Consider the following 20,833-nt stretch of genomic DNA (forward strand, 5'->3'; position numbering starts at 1 on the left):
GTCATCCCAGATCCAGAGCTGCACAGGGACTGGATGAGGCTTTCACAGTGACTGCATCAAAGCTCTCATCTTCCTCCTGCCTCATTCATCCCCCTTAAGGTGTTGACCCTAAGGACACTCCCTCAACTACTTCCTGCATGTAAATCTCCATCTCAAAGTCCACTTCCCACAACCTCAACCTAAAGCAATACTGAGCACAAAATTCAGAAACACATGCAAGTATGTATGTATAATAATTTTGCATATAAAGAAGAAAGCTTACTTCAAATCAGTGGAGAGAGGATGGACACCTCATCAGTGTTAGGTTACACACAATACCATTTTCAAAAAAAAAAATTCAAGGTTAGATTCCTACCCCACACTATGCATCAAAACCAATTCCAGATAAATTAAAAATGTAAATATAAAAAAATTATGATTACAAAAATGAAGTTTTTTACATATATGTATAAAAGACAAAAAGATTCATGATATATTTCTGTATTAAAAAATACACAGACATCATACACAAAGCTAAAGGGCAAACAACTGGGGAAAATGTTTCATTATATAGCTTATATTAATATCCAGTATATAATAAATGAGCTCTTATAAAATTTTAATAGAAATATAGATAAAACGCATGAATTGGCAATTATTTTTAAAAGTAAAAATGCATTATATGTATATGTGTTATATATACATATATAGAGAACACTAAAATACATATATAATCAATGAATGAAATACATCATGTGACTTCAATTTCTTTGTCTATCCAATTAACAAAGATGCAGGTAAATAAATAGTTTCAAAAACACCGCTGGTGGACAGTTCAATATCTATCTTGAAGGACTTTTGACAAAATCATTAAAGTATATATTCTATTGAACTAGAGTTCCACATCAACAAATTTATAGTTTTGCAAGGAGGATAAAGGAGAGGCCAAATGTCATCTCCATTTGCTGGATTGGGCTCACCTTCCCTCCACTCCCACTCAAGAAAGTGCACTCAATTAAATGAGGATAAGGAAGAAAACATTTAACAAATGACATGTAAAAGTAACAGAGCTCCCTTAGTATAAACCTTACAAGCACACCAAATCTAGTTTTTGTATTTTTTAAACAATACAATCACAACAACAGTTCCCCACAGAATTAAAGCCTTCTCCTCAAAATCTGTAATGATCTTTTTTACATATTCCTCCACAAGATACATATTTTCTTTTTTGCTGTTTTTTTTTTGAGACGGAGTCTTGCTCTGTCACCCAGGCTGGAGTGCAGTGGCCGGATCTGGGCTCGTGGCAAGCTCCGCCTCCCGGGTTTATGCCATTCTCCTGCCTCAGCCTCCCATGTATCTGGGACTACAGGAACCTACCACCTCGCCCGGGTAGTTTTTTTGTATTTTTTAGTACAGACGGGGTTTCACCGTGTTAGCCAGGATAGTCTCGATCTCCTGACCTTGTGATCCACCTGTCTCAGCCTCCCAAAGTGCTGGGATTACAGGCTTGAGCCACCGCGCCTAGCCCATATTTTCTTTTAAAAAATTAAATACAATTTAATATATTGAATAATATCTTAGATTTAAAATCAGCATTTAATACAAAAAAGTTTTACAAAAGTGCAAAATCACAACTGGAAAAAGTGCCTTACCTCCGGGTAAAGATTGAATCTTTTTAATGTACTAATAACAAGGGGGTATTCAGTCAGTTTATCATTCATAATCATCCATACTCCATTCAAAAATGAGGGTGCTTCCACAATAGTCTTGAAATAGGAGTAATATAGTCCCTGATATAAGGATAAGCTCAGTTAAAATAACAATTATAATGCCTCTTCTAAGTAAATACAGTTTTTGAAAAACAAAGCAATTAAGCAAGTAACAGCTATTAATACAATGAATTTCACAGGTTTCTGATCACTGATAAATCCTAAAGTTGCAAAAAAACTATGTATTTTCACATAAACATGTCTTAGTTGAAATAACTGAATGCAAAATAGCTTCAAAAAGTTTCAGCATTTACAAAATAATACGACTCAGCATACTTCACCTTAGAAAATCCTATTACCCATACCAATATAACTGTTAGAAAATGCTATCTTATGAATAGAGCGAGTGGTTTACTATGGAACTAAAATTTATCACGAACCAAGAAATCTCAAGCCAAAAATGCTCCTCTAACTGCTTATTTTAATCCCCAAAATGAAACTATCAGTCATTTTTCCTCCGGATTTACATGCAAAAATGCAAATATGTTGAGAAGGTTATACACTGATGTATTATTACATATGAATTTCACTCAGGTGCCACCCACAGGTAAGAACTCTGTGGGACTGGGGATGAGGGTGGGGAGTGGTCCTATTTTGAAGAAAGATACTTTTTTAGCTTGGCACACTACTTTGGAAAGATAGCAAGGGTGGAATAATATGTGAGACAAAAAAACAAGAAAATACTAGAAGCCTAACGGGGAGTCTAAGTGGCAGTATGAGGGAAGACAGAGAAACACAAGATAAATCTACATCTTGTATTTGCATCTTCAGTTTTGCCTGGAGCTGCCCTGGTAGCTGCCAAAGTTTAAACTGGGTTTAAGACTCATAAATACAAAAGTGATATGCGTACCCAGAAATTTACTGAAAAAGAAAAAAATGGTGTTGATACTCCGATGTATTAGCTCTGATATCACTATATGCAGTCATATTAGATTAAGGTGGACTCTAAATCCAACAGAATTGGTAAATCTAAATAAAGAGGAATATTTGACCTCAAAGCTACAGGCACACAGGGGAAAAGGCCGTGTGAAGATGGATCAGAGATTGGGGTGAGGCATCAGCATGGCAAGGAATTCCAAGGATGGCCAGCAACCACCAGAGGCTGACAAGAGGCAAAGAAGGACTCTCCCCTCCAGCCTTCGGAGACAAGAGGCCCATCAACACCTTAACGTCCCACTGCTAGTCTCTGGAACTGTGAGAAAATACATTTCTGTTGTTTTAAGCCACCTGGCTTGTTGTACTTCTTTATGACAGCCCTAGAAAACTATACCTTCCTTCTTTTACAGGTTTGATTTTGGAAACATACACTTAATTATAAAACAAAAACGTAAAACTACCTGAATATCAAAATAAAAATGAAAGAAAGGAATGAACTATTTATCAACTTGGGAGAAGATTTCAAGTAACAGTAAGATATTGTAATTTTACTGTATATCCCTAGTGGACTATATCCTAACGTTAAAATGGAGCCCAGGAATTCAGCAGGACTGGTTTCACAAGTTACAGGTCACAAAGACCCTGCTGATAATACAGGATGCGGTAAAGAAGCCCACCAAAACCTGCCAAAACCAAGATGGCAACTAAAGTGACCTCTGGTCATCCTTATTGCTCATTATAATACATTAGCATACTAAAGGAAAAGCCCACCAGCACCATGACAGTTTACATATGCCATAGCAACCTCTGGAAGTTACCCTCTATGGTCTGAAAGAGGGAGGAACCCTCGTTCCAGGAATTCCCCTCCCTGTTCTCAGAAAACTCATGAATAATCCACCTCTTGTTTAGCATACGATTAAGAAACAACCTTAAAAACAATCAACCAGCAGCCCTCACAGCTGCTCTGCCTGTGGAGTAGCCACCCTTTCATCCCTTTACTTTCTTAAGATAAACTCATTTTCACTTTACTCTGTTGGCACATTCTTGAATTCCTTCCTGCCCAAAGCCAAGAACCCACATGGCCTCCTGGGCTGAGACCCAGTTCTGGGGGTTGTCCTGTGCAGAACCAAACTGCAATAAAATCTTAAACTCTTTTCAGTAATCACATTTTTAGTTATACCTTTGGTACTTTTATTCCTAACAAATCAATGATTTGAAACCAAGATTCTCAAACTAAAAAGATTAATATCAAGTAAAAAAATCTAATCTTCTTTCCATTTAAAAAATTAATACAAATTCATGATTTCTCTTTAAAAAAATTTTTGTAGCCTAATTCTGTTCAGTAAAAAGGCCAAAATACAATGGCCAATCTAGTAGCAATGAGCATCTGCCACTGACAGGAATGGTGGCTCATTGGAAAACTGGTTGATGCCAGGTCTGAGAAGAAAATGTCTTGTAGTACCTGAAAGTAAGGAACCTATGGATACTAGTGAGGTCACATCAAGGGCAAACAGGGAGAGTTGCAAGGGCTTTACTAGCTAAAGACAAGAAAGTTTACAAAATATGTTAAAATCCATCATGTCATAATAATACTCCAAAAGAAGGTACTCCATTGATCACTACTAGAAGATGCTAGGGAAGTTACTCATTTTTCTGAAAACTGGTAAATGAAAAGAAAGAATAAAGCATTTTCCTGTCTTTCCTCTATGAAATATATCTTAGAGAGAAATCAAAAGGTGAAAGTTCTTAATAGAAGAATTATAGCTAATAAGTGCAGGGAAAAAAATGATAGACTAGGTATCACAGTTTGAGAAGGATAATGAAATAACTAACCTAGGCTGATGGCTAGGCTATAGGAGGAATCAGCATCACAATACCTGAAGCCAGTGATCAATCTCAACATCACAGAAAGTGAGACAACCAGATATGATGTGAGTCAAACTAGAAATAAAGTAGAAATTAAATTCTACTTTAGCTGAAAGGCTGCAAAGACTTGAATACGTGGCAATATTTTCCTTTAGTATTCATCAGAATGACTTAAAGGGCTTATAAAAACACAGATTGTTGGCTCCACTCCTCACCCTGAGATTCTTACTTAGCAGGTCTGCAATGGAGCCAAAAATTTGCATCTCTAACAATTTTCCAGGTGATGCTGAAGCTGCTGATACAGGAACCATATTTTGTGTTTATTCTCTCAACATAAAATCTCAAGGCTAGTACAGAGGCTCCAGAACGATGACCAGCTCCTTCTAACTTGCTGTTCCATCAACCTAGCTCATGACTTGCATCCTCAAAATCACCTCATGATCCAGGGGAGCTCCTCCAATTCTAGCCATCGTGTTAGCTTCAGGGTAGTAGGAAAGGAGTGAAGGCAAAGGGAACATCTCCCAACCTCATCAGCTCCTTTTTAGGAGCCTTATTTGCAAGAACTTAGTCAAAAGGCCTCATTACAGGGAAGATGGCAAATATACTCTTGCTGAGTACACTGACAGTCCAAATAATAGTAAGGATCTATAACTAAGGAAGACTAGATATTGAATAGGCAACAACAACAAAACACTCTGCCATACCACTTAAGTCTACATATACTCCAATTAAGAAGTCCTACTGATTTTGCCTCCCAATTATTTTGTAAGTTTGTCCTACAGGTTACATCTCTAATTCTATTTCTCTAGATCTTGCTTTAATCATCTCTCTCCTACTTTATTATAATTGCAATCTAACTAGTCTCCCTACCTACTATCCTGATGATAGGTAGAAGATGGATTTCGAGCGAGCTAAATCTGCTTATAATTCTTCAATAACTCCACATTTTCTATAAAATAATTAGGTATAAGCATTTTATTATTTCATATGAAGCCCTCATCTACCTATTCCCTGCCTTTTACTTCATACTACTTAACAAACTGTTTCTCTCTTCAGTGCTTTCGTGATGTTTTCTCTATTAAGATACTCTTGTGCCTGTAATCCTTCTACTCGGGAGGCTGAGGTGAAAGGATTGCTTGAGCCCAGGAGTTCAGGGTTACAGTGAGTCATGATTTCACCACCTGCACTCAAGCCTGAGTGACAGAGCAAGCCCCTGTCTCTAAAAAAGAAAAAAGAAAAAGATACTCCTGCTACTCTCTTTACCATTTCAACTCATCCTCTAAGATTTAACCAAGATACTACCTTCTCCAGAAAGATGTTCCTTGACAACCCTCCTTCATAGGAAGAGTACTCCTGTATAATCTCATCAAGTCCAGCGCTGTCACTGGATATTCCACGTTGTATTACAATGTTTATATCGCTGGATTTCTCAACAGATGGCAGTCTTCGTAAGTGTAAGGACCACGTTTTTTCTATCTTTATACTTCCAAAACTGGATACAAAGCAGATGACAACTATTATTTGCTGAATAAAAGCATAAGCCTTCATCTCCAGCTAGCCAATATACTGAAAATCTGCATAGGACTTGTCAAGCAATGTAATATCCTTTCCTATCACAAGTATCACATTCTAATCACTCAATTTCAAAAGATAATTAGAATCAGAATATTCTGGCCGGGCGCGGTGGCTCAAGCCTGTAATCCCAGCACTTTGGGAGGCCGAGACGGACGGATCACGAGGTCAGGAGATCGAGACCATCCTGGCTAACATGGTGAAACCCCGTCTCTACTAAAAATACAAAAAAAAAAAAAAAAAAGAATCAGAATATTCTTCTTTAATAACTGTATATCAGTCTGTTTACATGCTGCTAATAAAGACATACCCGAGACTGGGTAATTTATAAAGGAAAGAGGTTAAAATGGACTCACAGTTCCACATGGCTGGGGAGGCCTCACAATCATGGCAGAAGACAAAGGAAGAGCAAAGGAATGTCTTACATGGTGGCAGGCAAGAGGTCTTGTGCAGGGGAACTCCCATTTATAAAACCATCAGCTCTCATGAGACTTATTCACTATCATGAGAATGGTATGGGGGAAACTGTCCCCATGATTCAATGATCTGCACCTGGGTCCACCCTTCACACATGGGGATTATAACAATTCAAGGTGAGATTTGAGTGGGGACACAGCCAAACCATATAATTCCATCCCTGGCCCTTCCCAAATCTCATATCCTCACATTTCAAAACCAATCATGCCTTCTTGACAGTCCCCCAAAATCTTAACTCATTTCAGCATTAACTCAAAAGTCCAGAGTCCAAAGTCTCATCTGAGACAAGGCAAGTCCCTCTGCCTATGAGCCTGTAAAATAAAAAACAAGTTAGTTACTTCCTGGATACAATGGGGGTACAGGCATTGGGTACATACACCTGTTCCAAATGGGAGAAATTGGCTAAAACAAAGGGACTACATGCAAGTTTGAAATCCAAGTGCCCCATGCAAGTTTGAAAGCCAACAAGGCAGCCAAATCTTAAAGCTTCAAAATGACCTCCGTTGATTCATATGCAGGTCACACTGATGCAAGAGTCAGGTTCCCATGGCCTTGGGCAGCTCTGCCCCTGTGGCTTTGCAGGGTACAGCACCACCCCCCACCCCCATCTGCTTTCACAAGCTGGTGTTGTCTGCAGCTTTTCCAGGTGCAAAGTGCAAGCTGTCAGTGGATCTACCATTCTGGGATCTGGAGGACCATGGCCTTCTCCTCACAGTTCCAATAGGCAGTGCCCTAGTATGAACTGTGTGGGTGCTTCAACTCCACATTTTCCTTCCACACTGCCCTAGGAGGAGTTCTCCATGAAGGTCCCACCTCTGCAGAAAACTTCTACCTGCACATCCAGGTGGTTCCAAAGATCCCCTGAAATGTAGGTGGAGGTTCCCAAACCTCCATTCTTGACTTCTGTGCACCTGTAGGCTCAATGCCACGTGGAAGTTGGAAGTTGCTAAGGCTTGGAGCTTGCACCCTCTGAAGCCATGGGCCGAGCTGTACCGTGGACCCTTTTAGCCACAGCTGGAGCAGCTGGGATGCAGTGCACCAAGTCTCTAAGTTGCACACAGCAGGGGACCCTGGGCCCAGCCCATGAAACCATTTTTCCCTCTAGGCCTCTGGGCCTGTGATAGGAGAGCCTGCCATAAAGGTCTCTGATATGCCCTGGAGACATTTTCCCCATTCTCTTAGTGATTAACATTTGGCCCCTCACTACTTACGCAAATTTCTACAGCTGGTGTGATTTTCTCCTCAGAAAATAGGTTCTTCTTTTCTATCGCATCAACAGGCTGCAAATTTTCTGAACTTTTATGCTCTGCTCTTAAACATAAACTCCAATTCCAAACCATATCTTTGTGAATACATAAGACCGAATGCTTTTAACAACACCCGGGTCACATCTTGAATGCTTTGCTACTTAGAAATTTCTTCCACCAGATGCCCTAAATCATCTCTCTGAAGTTCAAAGTTGCACAAATCTCTAGCGGATAAATGCTCCCAGTCTCTTTGCTAAAACATCACAAGAGTCACCTTTATTCCAGTTCCCAAAAAGTTCCTCATCTGCATCTGAAACCACCTCAACCTGGACTTCATTGGCCATATCACTGTCAGCATTTTGGTCAAAGCCATTCGACAAGTCTCTAGGACGTTCCAAACTTTCACACATCTTCCTATCCTCCTCTGAGCCCTCCAAACTGTTCCAACCTCTGCCTGTTACCCAGTTCCAAAGTCGCTTCCACATTTTTTGGTATCTTTACAGCAGCAGCCCACTCATGACACCAACTTACTTTATTAGTCTGTTCTCATGCTGCTAACAGAAATACGTGAGACTGGATAATTTATAAAAGGAAAAGGTTTAATGGACTCACAGTTGCTCACATGGCTGGGGAGGCCTCACAAATGTGGCGGAAGGTGAAGGAAGAGTAATGGCATGTCTTACACGGTAGCAGGCAAAAAGGTTGTGTAGGGCAACTCCCCTTTATAAAACCATCAGATCTCATGAGATTTGCTCCCTGCCATGAGAACAGTATGGGAAAAACCTGCCCCCATGATTCAATTACCTCCCACAAGGTCCCTCTCACAACATGTGGGGATTATGGGAACTACAATTCAAAATGAAATTTTGGTGGGGACACAGCCAAACCATATCAAACTCCAACTACAGTTCAAAGCATAAAAACTATTTTGTGCATAGCCAAACATCTTTATTTTTCACAACCTGAATACTAAAGATACAACCCAACTAGTCCCAGAACATTTCTAGATATTTCTGTGTATCAACCAAACCAAACAAAGTTTTTAAAAAGAACATCTGCAACAATAACAAAATAATAATTTAACAATCAAAGTTGGCTTCACCATTTCTTGTCTTCATACATTTATCCAAGTTCTCCATCTTTATTTCTTCTTCCTTTTTATATGGGGTATATTCAGTATCTTTTTCTGGGTTTGGAACTGATTTCTCCGTTGGTATCAAGAAACATTCAGCATTTAAAACTTGTTCAGCAGTCATTGAACTTCTATAATATATCAAGCTACAGAGGAGGGATTTGACTTTATTATCCTGTAAGGAAAAACAGGTGTTACAAAACAAAGGAACAAAAGGACAAATCTGTAATGAAGAAGGACAATTCACAAATACTTTTGGTCAGTGATACAGGGCAAAAATCAAGTTTTTCTATTTAGATTTTTAAAGATTCCTACCAAGTTCAACTATAGTTGACCCTTAAACAACACAAGTTTAAACTGCACAGGTAGGTCCACTAATAAGTGGATTTATTTTTTCAATAAATATAGTCAGGAAGGAGGCGCTTCAAGATGACTGACAAAGTATGTGATACTCCCCTCAACAAAAAAAAACACCAAAATAATGAGCTGATAATCACACTTTAAATAGATCATCTGGCTGGGCACAGCGGCTTATGCCTGTAATCTCAGCACTTTGGGAGGCCATGGTGGGGGGAATCACCTAAGGTCAGGAGTTCAAGACTAGCCTGGCCAACATGGTGAAATCTCGTCTCTACTAAGAGAGTTGTATACTTGGAAGTGGAAGAACAATATCTACCATTACAAAACACATATAAACTCCACTGGTAAAACAAACACACAAATAAAGAAGAGAAAGAATTCAAGTGTTACCACTACAGAAAACCAGCAAACCACGATGAGTAAGAAAGTAAGAAACAAAAGATACACAAAACAACCAGAATCAATTAATACAATGACAGAAATTAACCCTCATGCATGTATCAATAACAGCCTTGAATGTAAACCAGTTAAACTTTCCACTTAAAAGATATAAACTGGTTGAAAGGATTTTTTTTAATGACCCAATTATATGCTGCCAAAAGATGTTCTATACAAAAGGAAACCAAAAGCAAGCAGGTGTAGCTATACTTGTATCAGGTAAGACAGACTTTAAGTCAAAAAGAGCAAAAAGTGACAAACAAGGTCACTATATAATAATAAAGAGATCAATTCAGCAAGAGAATATAACAATTCTAAACATACACATGGATCCAACAACAGAGCACCCAGATACATAAACCAAATATTATTAGATCTAAAGGGAGAAACAGACTCCACCCAACTCTCACCACTAGACAGATCATCTAGAGACAAAATTAATTTTTTTAAAAAAAATAGATTTTACACTGCACTTAAAAACCAAATTAACCTAACAGATATTTACAGAATACTTTACCCAACAGCAACAGAATATACATACTTCTCATGAGCATATGGAACATTCTCTAGGGATAGACCATATCTTAAGCCACAAAACAAAGCTCAAAAAATGTTTTAAAATTAAAATCATATCCAGTTTCATCTCAGACCACAATGGAAAACTAAAAATCAACAAGAGAAACTAAAAACTATACAAACGCATGGAAATTGGCCAGGCACAGTGGCTCACACCTGTAATCCCAAAACTTTGGGAGGTGGAGGTGGGTGGATCACTTAAGGTCAGGAGTTTGAGACCAGCCTGGCCAACATGGTAAAATCTCATCTCTACTAAAAATACAAACATTAGATGAGTGTGGTGCCAGACATCCGTAATTTCAGCTACTCAGGAGGCTGAGGCAGGAGAACTGCTTGTACCCAGGAGGCAGAGGTTGCAGTGAAGTGAGATCATGCCACTGCACTCCAGCCTAGGCAATAGAGTGAGACCCCCATCTCAAAAAGAAATAACAACAACAACAACAACAACAACAAAAACACATGGAAATTAAACAACATACGGCTGAACGACCACTGGTTCAAGGAAGAAATTAAAGAGGGAATTAGAAAATGTCTTGGAACAATCACTGGTTCAAGGAAGAAATTAAAGAGGGAATAAGAAAATATCTTAGAACAACTGAAAATCAAAACAACATAACAAAACCGATGAGATATAGCAAAAGCAGTGTGAAAAGAGAACTTTATAGCAATAAATTCTTGTATCAAAAAAGAGTAAGATTTCAAATAAACGACCTGATACACATTAGTAGAAAAGAAAGAATAAAGATGAGAGCAGAACTAAGTGAAATAAAGCCACAGCTAACATCATTACTAAATGGGGAAAGAAAAACATTCTTCTAGCGAAGCGCAGTGGCTCACGCCTGTAATCCCAGCACTTTGGGAGGCGGAGGTGGGCACATCACCTGAGGTCAGAAGTTCGAGATTGGCCTGACCAACATGGTGAAACCTCATCTCTACTAAAAAATAGAAAAAAAAAAAAAAATTAGCCGGGCATCATGGTGGGTACCTGTAATTTCAGCTACTTGGGAGGCTGAGGCACGAGAATTGCTTGAACCCAGGAGGCGGAGGTTGCAGTGAGCTAAGACCGTGCCACTGCACTCCAGCTGGGCAACAAGAACGAAACTCCATCTCAAAAAAATGAAAAACAAAAAACAAAAAAAGAAAAACTTCCTCTAAAGAACTGGAACAAGACAAGGATCTCCACTTTCACCACTTCTCTTCAACACAGTCCTGGAAGTCCTAGTCAGAGCAACCAGACAAGAAAAATAAAAGGAATCCAAATTGAAAAAGAGCAAGTCAAATTGTCCCTCTTTGCAGATGACACTATCTTAACTATCTACAAAAACCTAAAGACTCCACCAAAAAGCCCTTAGATCTGATTAATCTAGTAAATCTGCAGGATATAGAATCAACATGTAAAAATCGGTAGCACTTCTATGAACTAATAAGGAACTAGCTAAGAAGGACATCAAGAAAGTAATCCCATTTACAATAGCTATAAATAAATATATTACCTAGGAAGAAATTTAAACAGGGATGTGGAAGAGCTCTCCAAAGAAAACTACAAAACGCTGATGAAAGAAACTGAAGAGGACACTAACAAATGGAAAGACATTCCATGCACTTGGATCAGAAGAATTGGTATTGTTAAAATGCCCACACTACCCAAAGAAATCTACAGATTCAAAGCAGTCCCTATCAAAATAGCAGCGTAATTTTTCACATAAATAGAAAAAAATCCTAAATTTCATGTAGAACTAAAAAAGAGCACAAATAGTGAAAACAATTATCAGCAAAAAGAACAAAGGTGAAGGCATCACACTGACTTCAAAATATCTTTCAATCCCAACACAGCATTTTATTAGTATAGGAAAAGGATACATACACCTATAGAATAGAATTGAAAACCCAGAAATAAAGCCACATATTTACAGCCAACCAATTTCTCACAAAGGCACGAAGAACATACACTGGGGAAAAGACACCCACTTCAATAAATGGTGCTGGGAAAATTGGATACCCATATGCAAAAGAATACAGTGGACCCTCACCTCTCACCATATATAAAAATCAATTCAAGATTGATTAAAGCCTTAAATGTAAATCCCAAGACTATAAAAGTACTAGAAGAAAACATACGGGAAACACTTCATGACATTGGTCTAGGCAGATTTTATGGCTAAGACCTCGAAAGCACAGGCTACAAAAACAAAAAGAGACAAATGGGACTATACTTAACTAAAATGCTTCTGGATAGCAAAGGAAATAATCAACAGAGTGAAGAAACAATTTGTTGAATGGAAGGAAATATTTGCAAACTATTCATCCAACACTAATATCCAGAATATACAAGAAACTCAACAGGGAAAACAATCCCATTAAAAAGTAGGCAAAGGACATAAATAGACATTTCTCAAAAGAAGGTATACAAATGACCAAGTATATGAAAAATGCTCAATATCACTAATCATCAGGGAAATGCAAATCAAAACCACAATGAGGTATCATTTTACATCAGCTAGAATGCCACTATTTTAAAAAATGACAAAAAATAGCAAAATACTATTTTGAAAAATCTCCACAAAAATGTGGAGAACAGGAAACTGTTATACATTGTTAGTGGAAATGTAAATTAGTATAGCCACTATGGAAAATAGTATAAATATTTTTCAAAAAACTAAAAATGGGCCTTTTTTCCTCTTTCCGGCGTTCAAGATGTCGAAGCGAGGACGTGGTGGGTCCTCTGGTGCGAAATTCCGGATTTCCTTGGGTCTTCTGGTAGGAGCTGTGATCAATTGTGCTGACAACACAGGAGCCAAAAACCTGTATATCATCTCCGTGAAGGGGATCAAGGGACGGCTGAACAGACTTCCCGCTGCTGGTGTGGGTGACATGGTGATGGCCACAGTCAAGAAAGGCAAACCAGAGCTCAGAAAAAAGGTACATCCAGCAGTGGTCATTCGACAACGAAAGTCATACCGTAGAAAAGATGGCATGTTTCTTTATTTTGAAGATAATGCAGGGGTCATAGTGAACAATAAAGGCGAGATGAAAGGTTCTGCCATTACAGGACCAGTAGCAAAGGAGTGTGCAGACTTGTGGCCCCGGATTGCATCCAATGCTGGCAGCATTGCATGATTCTCCAGTATATTTGTAAAAATAAAAATTTTAAACCCATTAAAAAGTATTTGTTGGCAAAAAAAAAAAAAAAAAAAAAAAACTAAAAATGGAACTATCATACAATCCAATAATCCCACTACTTGATAGTTATCAAAATAAAAAGGAAATCAGTATATGAAACCTGCACCTCAACGTTTATTGCAGCAGTACTCACAATTACAAAGGTAAGGACTCAAACCTAAGTGTCCATCAATGGACAAATGGATAAAGACAATCTGGTACACTATCAAAGAAATATAAAGAAAATATGGAATACTATTCAACCATAAAAAAGGAATTAAATTCTGTCATTTTCAGCAACAAGGATGGAACAATCATTCTGTAAAGTGAACTAATCCAGGCATAGAAAGACAAATATCAAATATTGTCACTCATATGTCAGAGCTATAAAAGTTGATCTCATAAGGTAGAGTTGAATGACAAATACCAGCGACTAAGAGAATGTGGGTGACATGGAAGGGGATGAAGAGAGTTGTTTAATGGGTACAAACAACCAGGTTGATAGAAGAAATAAATACTAGTGATTGATAGCAGAGTAGGGTGACTCCATTTAACTATGTATTAAATATTTCAAAATAGCCAGAAGAGAGGACTTGGTATGTTCCCAAAACATAGAAATAATAAATAATCAAGATAATGAATACCCTAAATACGGACTTTGTCATTAACACATTCCATACAAGTTACAAAATATCACATATACCCCATAAATATGTACAAATATTATGTATCAATATGAAATAAGTACAGTCAACCCTCCCTATCTGCAGTTTCTACATCTGCAAGCAAACAGATCAAAAACACAGTATTCTCAGGACTCAACACCCACAGATACAAAGAACTGATTTTTCATATGCATAGGTTCCACTGGGCCAACTGCAGGACATGGGTATGGGTGGATTTTATTTGTACCAAACCCCTATGTATACAGAGGGATGACTGTACATTTTTAGTAAAATGGAATGCCTCCAGTACTGAAACAATGGAATTGAATTATGGCCAAAAAATGTAAAAGGAAAAAAATCATAGCTGAAATCTCTCAAAAACAAGTGAAATGAGAACAAATAAATTTTATTACTTCCTTTCTCCCTGTTTGAACAGGATACTGATCAGAATTTGACACTATTAAAATGTCACACAGAAGCTTCTCTGTCTGGAAGGGTAAACTTCTTCATCTAGTCAGCTGTTTCTCGTTTTGGTGTTGAAGTGATCACCCTCTAGGATCACCTCTACTACCGCTATCATTATCACCATCATTATGGGAGCCAGAATTTATTATATCCCTCTATTTCAAAGGACATTATTTGTATTAGAACATGTAAATAATCCTGTAATGTTGCTGTTCCATTATTTCCACCTGCAAAGACATCTTGGTATACCTTTTATTTGCTTCTTATGATTACTCCAACCAAAGCACATATCACATTGAATAAAAATAATCTGTTTACTGCTGGCCGGGCAGGCACTTTGGGAGGCCAAGGTGGGTGGATCATTGAGGCCAGGAGTTTAAGACCAGCCTGGTCAACATGGCAAAACTCTGTCTCTACCAAAAATACAAAAATTAGCTGGGCATGGTGGCACATGCCAGTAATCCCAGCTACTCAGTAGGCTGAGGCAGGAGAATCACTTCAACCTGGGAGGCAGAGGCTGCAGTGGCTGAGATCATGCCCCTGCATTCCAGCCTCGGCAACTGAGCAAGACTGCCTCAAAAAAAAAAAAAATTCATCTGTTTACTGCTAGTGTCTGCATTACACTCTAAGATCCTTAAGGTTTGAAATTTTAGTTTGTCACTTCATCTCCAGAAAGTAGCACAGTATCTGAATATAGCAGACATTCAGTAAATATCTGATAAATGAATGAATGCCAACATCTGTACCCTACAGAATATGTTTTTAAGAACATTTAAAGATAGTTATCTTCCCTAGGTGCAAACAATTAAATATTACAAAATCCAAATGAGAAAAATAACACATGCTCCTGAAAACCACAAAAGTAGATCAGGAACAAAAGTCTTATTATGGTCTTCAACAAAAATGAGTCTCATAACAAATGGGTCAATTTTCCCTAAGTTAACTTAAAAAGTTTACATTATTCCAATAAAAATATAATTTTTTTCCTTGAGACCAAACAAGTTAATTATAAAGATGTTTTAGAAGAATGACAACCAAGAATAGCCATGAAAGCTGATTTAAAAAATAGCAATGAGGGCCGGGTGCAGTGGCTCACACTTGTAATCCCAGAACTTTGGGAGGCTGAGGCAGGTGGATCACTTGAGGTCAAGAGTTCGAGACAGGCCTGGCCAAAATGATGAAACCCCATCTCTACTAAAAATACAAAAATTAGCCGGGCGTGATGGCATATGACTGTAGTACCAGCTACTTGGGAGGCTGAGGCACGAGAATCACTTGAACCTGGGAGGCAGAGGCTGCAGTGAGCTGAAATTGTGCCACTGCACTCCAGCCTGGGACTTCAGACTTTGTTTTTTTGTTTTGTTTTTAAACAAAACAAAACAAAAAAGCAGTGAAGAAGGAACAAGCCCTATAAGTATTAAAAAGATACTATAAAGCCTATTTTAGTTAAATAAGTGCAGCACTGGAACATGAATAAACAAACCAATGGAATAGAAAAACTAAAAATATACCCCTGTACAAATAAAATTTTCTGCCTGAACACACTGATCAATCGTACTGTGACAATCAAACACCACGATCCCCCTCATATGACACAATGATATGTGCAAAGTATCATGCATAAAATATACTGCCTGTAAAAACTGAATGTAAATTTAATTAACCTCTGTATCTACCACTTTTTTTTTTTTTTTTTTTTTTTTTTGAGACGGAGTCTCGCTCTGTCACCCAGGCTGGAGTGAGTGGCCGGATCTCAGCTCACTGCGAGCTCCGCCTCCCGGGTTTACGCCATTCTCCTGCCTCAGCCTCACTTTTTTCAATTGGGGAAAAGAGAACTATGAAATAATACCATAAGGATGCAATCAGCCAGCTCCAAAGTATGGAAAATGAAATTGTTTTTTTCACACAATACATGGCATGGAGAAAAAGAGTTGTGGGGGAATTTATAGCTCAAGAGAGATTAAGAGATATATTAACCCAATACAGGTAGATCTTGTTGACATACTAATTTGAAAAAAGCAACCATTTAAAAATATATTTAAGACAATTAGGGAAATTTAAACACAATATTACAGTTTGTTAATTTTATAAGGTGTGATAACTGCATAACATATGTTGTAAACTAAACCTAAAGCAAGCAGAAGGACAGAAATAATAAAGATTAGAAAGAAAATAGACAACAGAAAAACGAGAGAAAAATCAATAAAACCAAAAGCTAGGTATTTTTTTAAAATGTACAAACTGGACAAAACTTACTTGGACTAACCAAGAAAAAAAGAGAGAAGAATAAAACTGCTAGAATCTGAAATGAAAAATGGGACACTACTGAACTTAGAGAGATAAAAAGAATTATAAAGAAAATATGAAAACCAAACACCGCATGTTCTCACTCATAGGTGGGAACTGAACAATGACATCACTTGGACTCGGGAAGGGGAACATCACACACCTGGGCCTATCATGGGGAGGAGGGAGGGGGAGGGATTGCATTGGGAGTTATACCTGATATAAATGATGAATTGATGGGTGCTGACGAGTTGATGGGTACAGCACACCAACATGGCACAAGTATACATATGTAACAAACCTGCACGTTATGCACATGTACCCTAGAACTTAAAGTATAATAATAAAAAATAAATAAATAAATAAAAAGAAAATATGTACAACTGTATGCCAACAAGCTAGATAACTTAAATGGAATAGACCAACTTTTAGACACAAACTACCAAAATCGGCATTATTGTACTTAAGCAGAGGCTGAGGGCCATCTGTTGGGGGTATTACTGGAGGGATTCTGAAGGATGGGAATGGTATATTAATTATCCTCTAATAACTCTCTCAACTACATGGTTCCATGAATTTATATTCTTCTCCGTTTGTGGTATGGTATCTGTAATGTACTGACTACAGAGCCTTGACTTGTTTTGCAGCTATGTGTGATCACAAAATGTAGATAAAGGTAATCCCATTCCCAGTACTAATAACTGACTCAGATCACAGAAGCAAATACTATACAAGTCAAGATTCTTATAATTTGGACTTGTTTATTACTCAATTTATAAATCTTGCTTGTTCAAATTTCTAAATTATTAATTTCATTTTAAATGCTACAATCCTTGAATCCATGAGTAGCTACCCACATTAAACAGGGACTGTGTATTTACATTCACTTTTATTATACAATTATACATATACCTAGCAGCCATGCCTAGCAAGGCATGATTATTTGCAGATTATTATTATTTTTATTTATTTTTTATGTTTTTGAGACAAAGTCTCATTCTGTCACCCAGGCTGGAATGCAGTGGCACAATCTCGGCTCACTGCAATCTCTGCCTCCCAGGTTCAAGTGATTCTCCTGCCTCAGATTCCCAAGTAGCTGGGACTACAGGCACCTGCCACCACGCCCAGCTAATTTTTTTGTATTTTTAGTACAGACAGGGTTTTACTATGTTGGGCAGGATGGTCCTGAACTCCTGACCTCAGTTGATCTGCCCACCTCGGCTTCCCAAAATGCTGGGATTATAGGCATGAGCCACCACGCCCAGCCAGATTACATCTTAGAGTAGGCAGACTTCTAAGATTGCCCCAAGACCCCAATCTTCTGTTATTCATAACTTTACATAATTCTTTCCTCTTGGACCTAGAGAATTGCTTCTAACAGAGAGAATACTATCAAAAACTATGGGATATCACTTTTACAATTTTGTTATGAAAAACTGTCACTTCTGTCTTAGTGAACAGAGTCCACTGCTTTCTCTGCATATACATTTCAATGAAACATGCTGCCATGATGGAAACAGGGCAAAGGATTGAGGGCAACCTCTGGCCAACAACTAGAGAAGAACTGAGGTCCTCATTCTAATAAACTGAAAGAAACAGAATCCTATGGACAAACACGTGAGGTTAGAGGCATAGCCATCTCCATTCGAGCTTTAAGATGACTATAGCCCAGCCAACATCTTAACTGCAACCTTAAATTCACTGAAGCAGAAATCCCAAATAAGCTGTGTCCAGATTCCTGACTCATGAAATTGTAATATAAGTTTTAAGTTTGAGCTAAATTTCAGGATAACTTGGTACAAGGTAATTTTTCTATCAAACCTGAAAGAGCAAGGGTTCTGGATGTGCACTTTTGGTGAATCTGTAACCTCTAATGCAGCATTTCTGGTATTTTTCTATCTAACAGCAAGAAATCTTTATCATAGACTTTTCCAAACTGTAAACCATAGTCAACCTTCTTTGTTATCCCCTTCCACAGAGATAATCAGGAAGTGTAACATGAAGTTTTATAATCCTACAAAAGTTGTCTGGAATGCTTTTTACTACTACCCAAGAAGTGTGGCAAAGCTCCTTAATATACCTCTAAGATGTGTTTTTTTAAAATGATTTCACGGGACACTAGAAGGTATTGTACAATATTTCTGTAGTCAGATAAGGAACTACTGAGTTTAACAAAATTATATGTATTCTTTCACTGTAATCCTAACTCAAAATAGCATAAGAACTTCCAGAGCCTTATCATTATACTCTTATAGACTCATCTGCTGTCATATTTATCCTCTTTATATGTAGTCATACTGAATTGCCCCTTTCTTTGCAGAACTAAAATTCAGCTTCCCCCAAAGTACTTTTTTTAGGGGCTTCATTTTCTTTAATCTTTATGGGTACACTATGAAGTACATGAGATATTTTAATACAAGCATATAATGTGTAAAAATCAAATCAGGGTAAATGGAGTACCCCCAAAGTACTTGCTAATTACTCAACTTATAGATGTTAATTATTTACTTGTTCACATTTCTAAATTATTAATTTCATTCTCAACGCCACAATCCTTGTAATCCTAGGACCTGGTTCAATTCCTGTCACAGAAATAGCTACTCAAAATATGCTGGCTGAATACATATGTGAATGACAAAGATATAGTTAGGTACTTATAAAAAACTAAGTTACAATAAAACATTATTTTACTCTAATATGATCTTGAAACACACAGTAAACAATATTCTTCCCTAATTGTTAGATTATTTATATAATCTGTGTGACAAACATACAACCCAGCAGAATAACACTGGTGTAGTAATTAAGTGGTGTAAGTAGGGCACCTGAATTTTTTCCAATACTTCATTTATTGCAAATGTTAATTTGGATTCTCAGAAAAATTGGTGGACACTATCAGTCAGATATCTAAGTTTATATTACTGTATGTGTTTCAAACCAGTAAATGTCAAAAAGGCCACATACCAAATGAAACTGATCCACTTTCGGGATTCCATCTTTATTTATCTCGAACTCCTGATTTTGAACAGAAAGCTGTGAAAGAAAGAAAGAATGAATAAATGTCCAATGTATTAATACACTGATCTATAGAAGAGTTAACTCTGGAACTTCAGATCCTGGTGACTAGAAAAGAGCTCGCTTAAAGAAAGCACATTAACTATCTTACAGGGTAAAATCACTTTCATTGTAACTACCTGTTCACAAGCAACCAAATGGTTCCTGGGGCTCCTAAAGTACCGATCAGAGGTGATGTACACATTATGAACACTTTAATATTTCTTCACCTTATAAGAAAATGTGTTAAAGCTTGGTAGCCTATATATCATGTTAGCCTCACCAATACTCAAAAATTAGGTAGAAAGAAAATAAATCAGGCAAGTTTCTTTCTACCATAATATCTAACCTGTGTTCGAGAAATATAAGCTAAACTTTAAAAAAAAAAGCTTCAGAGATGAGGGGGATGCAAGAAATAAACTAATTAAATTTAACTTAAAACCATGGAGAATTTTTCACATACACAAAGGTATTGAGTCCCACATATTCATCCCCTAGTCTTAACAACCATCTGCCAATGACTACTCTTACCCTGTGAACAAACCCATATATATTATCTTTGAGGCAAATCCTATGCATGTCATAATTTCACCTATAAACATTTTAGTATATATCTCTGAGACAATCTTATTTTTATACAATCATATCATAAGAAAAATACTTTTATATAAAATACCTAGCTTTCAAAATTTGAGTAATCTCATATCAAATTAGTTTACCTTTTTAGTTTATTTAAATCCAAATCCAAATAAGTTCCACCCACTGCAATTAAAAAATGAGCAGAAGGGCTTTTGGTCTCTTCCTGTTCCTCTCCATTAAGTACAATTATAAAACCTGAAAATACCAGAAAATATAACCAAAGGAAAACATTGAAAGGTTTAAAAAAGGAATAAAAACTAGTGGAAGACCCTA

General features: G+C 37.4%; 3 protein-coding genes across 6 annotated transcripts in view; 1 reads left to right on the forward strand and 2 right to left on the reverse strand.

Moving 5' to 3' along the window:
* LOC115894618 (probable C-mannosyltransferase DPY19L1) overlaps window positions 1-6,157 on the reverse strand; it is a 32,701-nt gene extending 26,544 nt beyond the window's left edge. The window contains exons 1-2 of the mRNA XM_030922431.1: window positions 5,793-6,157; window positions 1,632-1,769 (exon numbers count right to left, since the gene is read on the reverse strand). Of these exons, the coding sequence (XP_030778291.1) occupies window positions 1,632-1,769; window positions 5,793-6,038 (384 nt within the window). The 5' untranslated portion in view covers window positions 6,039-6,157. The remainder of the gene's footprint in view (window positions 1-1,631; window positions 1,770-5,792) is intronic.
* A 2,207-nt stretch (window positions 6,158-8,364) lies between these two features.
* Window positions 8,365-20,833, reverse strand: part of STK31 (serine/threonine kinase 31) — a 172,317-nt gene continuing 159,848 nt past the window's right edge. For 2 of the 4 annotated variants that reach the window (XM_030922427.1, XM_030922426.1), the window contains 2 exons: window positions 19,832-19,900; window positions 8,718-9,093 (listed from right to left, as the gene is read on the reverse strand). In XM_030922427.1, the coding sequence (XP_030778287.1) occupies window positions 8,866-9,093; window positions 19,832-19,900 (297 nt within the window). In that variant the 3' untranslated portion in view covers window positions 8,718-8,865. Of the gene's footprint in view, window positions 9,094-19,831; window positions 19,901-20,833 lie in introns of all 4 variants that reach the window. The other 2 variants (XM_030922424.1, XM_030922425.1) reach the window with 2 other exon arrangements.
* Window positions 12,958-13,465, forward strand: LOC115894619 (60S ribosomal protein L23-like). The gene has a single exon (XM_030922432.1). It carries the CDS (start codon window positions 12,987-12,989, stop codon window positions 13,407-13,409), a length of 423 nt encoding a protein of 140 aa, XP_030778292.1. The 5' UTR covers window positions 12,958-12,986; the 3' UTR covers window positions 13,410-13,465.

This window comes from Rhinopithecus roxellana, chromosome 18 (genome assembly GCF_007565055.1).
Source record: "Rhinopithecus roxellana isolate Shanxi Qingling chromosome 18, ASM756505v1, whole genome shotgun sequence".
Lineage (NCBI taxonomy): Eukaryota > Metazoa > Chordata > Mammalia > Primates > Cercopithecidae > Rhinopithecus > Rhinopithecus roxellana.

Coding starts and splice junctions, on each gene's coding strand:
- LOC115894619 (XM_030922432.1), top strand. CDS start 12,987: ATGTCGAAGCGAGGACGTGGTGGGTCCTCTGGTGCGAAATTCCGGATT.